Here is a 2,393-nt window from a genome sequence, read left to right as displayed (position 1 = left end):
GATGGTTCTTTGAGAAGATAAACAAAATTGATAAACCATTAGCCAGACTCATCAAGAAAAAAAGGGAGAAGACTCAATTCAACAGAATTCGAAATGAAAAAGAGGGAACAACTGACACTGCAGAGATAAAAAGCTTCATGAGAGATTACTATAAGCAACTCTATGCCAATAAAGTGGACAACCTGGAAGAAATGGACAAATTCTTAGAAAAGTGCAACCTTCAGGGACTGAACCAGGAAGAAATAGAAAATATAAACAGACCAGTCACAAACACTGAGATTGAAACTGTGATTAAAAATCTTCCAACAGCCTTCCCTTTTGTGGCCATCGCTGAAGCGCTAACGGCCGAAATGAAGTTCAATCCCTTTGTGACTTCTGACCGAAGCAAGAACCAGAAAAGGCATTTCAATGCGCCTTCCCACATTCGCAGGAAAATTATGTCTTCCCCTCTTTCTAAAGAGCTGAGACAGAAGTACAATGTCCTATCCATGCCCATCCGGAAGGATGATGAAGTTCAGGTTGTACGAGGGCACTACAAAGGGCAGCAAATTGGCAAAGTAGTCCAGGTTTACAGGAAGAAGTATGTCATCTACATTGAACGAGTGCAGCAGGAGAAGGCTAATGGCACAACTGTCCACGTGGGCATTCACCCCAGCAAGGTGGTTATCACCAGACTAAAACTGGACAAAGACCGCAAAAAGATCCTCGAACGTAAAGCCAAGTCTCACCAAGTAGGGAAGGAAAAGGGCAAATATAAGGAAGAAACAATTGAGAAGAGGCAGAAATGAAGTGATCTTGTTTACAACTTTCTTTAAAAACTGTTAAAATGAAAAAAAAAAAAATCTTCCAACAAACAGAAGCCCAGGACCAGATGGCTTCACAGGCAAATTCTATCAAACATTTAGAGAAGAGCTAACACCTATCGTTCTCAAACTCTTCCAAAATATAGCAGAGGGAGGAACACTCCCAAACTCATTCTATGAGGCCAACATCACCCTGAAACCAAAACCAAACATGTAATAAAGAAAGAAAACTACAGGCCAATATCACTGATGAATAAAGATGCAAAAATCGTCCACAAAATACTAGCAAACAGAATCCAACAGCACATTACAAGGATCATACACAATGATCAAGTGGGGTTTATCCCAGGAATGCAAGGGTTCTTCAATATATGCAAATCAATGAATGTGATAAACCATATTAACAAATTGAAGGATAAACACCAAATGATAATCTCGATAGATGCAGAAAAAGCTTTTGAAAAAATTCAACAACCTTTTATGATAAAAAACTCTCCAGAAAGTAGGCATAGAGGGAACTTACCGCAACATAATAACAGCCATATATGACAAACCCACAGCCAACATCGTTCTCAGTAGTGAAAAACTGAAACCATTTCCTCTAAGATCAGGAACAAGGCAAGGCTGCCCACTCTTACAGCTATTATTCAACATAGTTTTGGAAGTTTTAGCCATGGCACTCAGAGAAGAAAAAGAAATAAAAGGAATCCAAATCGGAAAAGAAGTAAAACTGTCACTGTGTGCAGATGACATACTATACATAGAGAACCTGAAGATGCTACCAGAAACGTACTAGAGCTCATCAATGAATTTGGTAAAGTAGCAGGATACAAAATTAATGCACAGATATCTCTTGCATTCCTATACACTAATGATGAAAAATCTGAAAGAGAAATTTAGGAAACACTCCCATTTACTATTGAAACTAAAAGAATAAAATATCTAGGAATAAACCTACTTAAGGAGACAAAAGACCTGTATGCAGAAAACTATAAGACAGTGATGAAAGAAATTAAAGATGATACAAACAGATGGAGAGATATACCATGTTCTTGGATTGGAAGAATCAACATTGTGAAAATGACTACACTACCCAAAGCAATCTACAGATTCAATGCAATCCCTATCAAACTACCACTGGCATTTTTCACAGAACTAGAACAAAAAATTTCACAATTTGCATGGAAACACAAAATACCCCAAATAGCCAAAGCAATCTTGAGAAAGAAAAATGGAGCTGGAGGAATCAGGCTCCCTGACTTCAGACACTACTACAAAGCTACAGTAATCAAGACCATATGGTGCTGGCACAAAAACAGAAAGATAGATCAATGGAACAGGATAGAAAGCCCAGAGATAAACCCATGCACATATGGTCACCTAATCTTTGATAAAGGAGACAAGAATATCAATGGAGAAGACAACCTCTTCAATAAATGGAGGTGGGAAAACTGGACAGCTATATGTAAAAGTATGAGATTGGAACACTCCCTAACACCATACGCAAAAAGTGAACTCAGAACGGATTAAAGACTTATATGTAAGGCCAGACACTATAAAACTCTTAGAGGAAAACATAGGCAGAACATT

General features: G+C 38.1%; 1 protein-coding gene across 1 annotated transcript; it reads left to right on the top strand.

Moving 5' to 3' along the window:
- Window positions 1–303: 303 nt before the first annotated feature.
- Window positions 304–839, top strand: LOC307187538 (large ribosomal subunit protein uL24-like). The gene has a single exon (XM_079923736.1). The coding sequence runs from the start codon at window positions 351–353 to the stop codon at window positions 786–788; it is 438 nt and encodes a 145-aa protein (XP_079779862.1). The 5' UTR covers window positions 304–350; the 3' UTR covers window positions 789–839.
- The last annotated feature ends 1,554 nt before the right edge of the window (window positions 840–2,393 follow it).

The sequence above is a fragment of the Stenella coeruleoalba genome, assembly GCF_951394435.1.
Source record: "Stenella coeruleoalba genome assembly, chromosome: 6".
Classification (NCBI taxonomy): Eukaryota; Metazoa; Chordata; class Mammalia; order Artiodactyla; family Delphinidae; genus Stenella; species Stenella coeruleoalba.
This window is presented reverse-complemented; position numbering and strand designations above follow the sequence as displayed.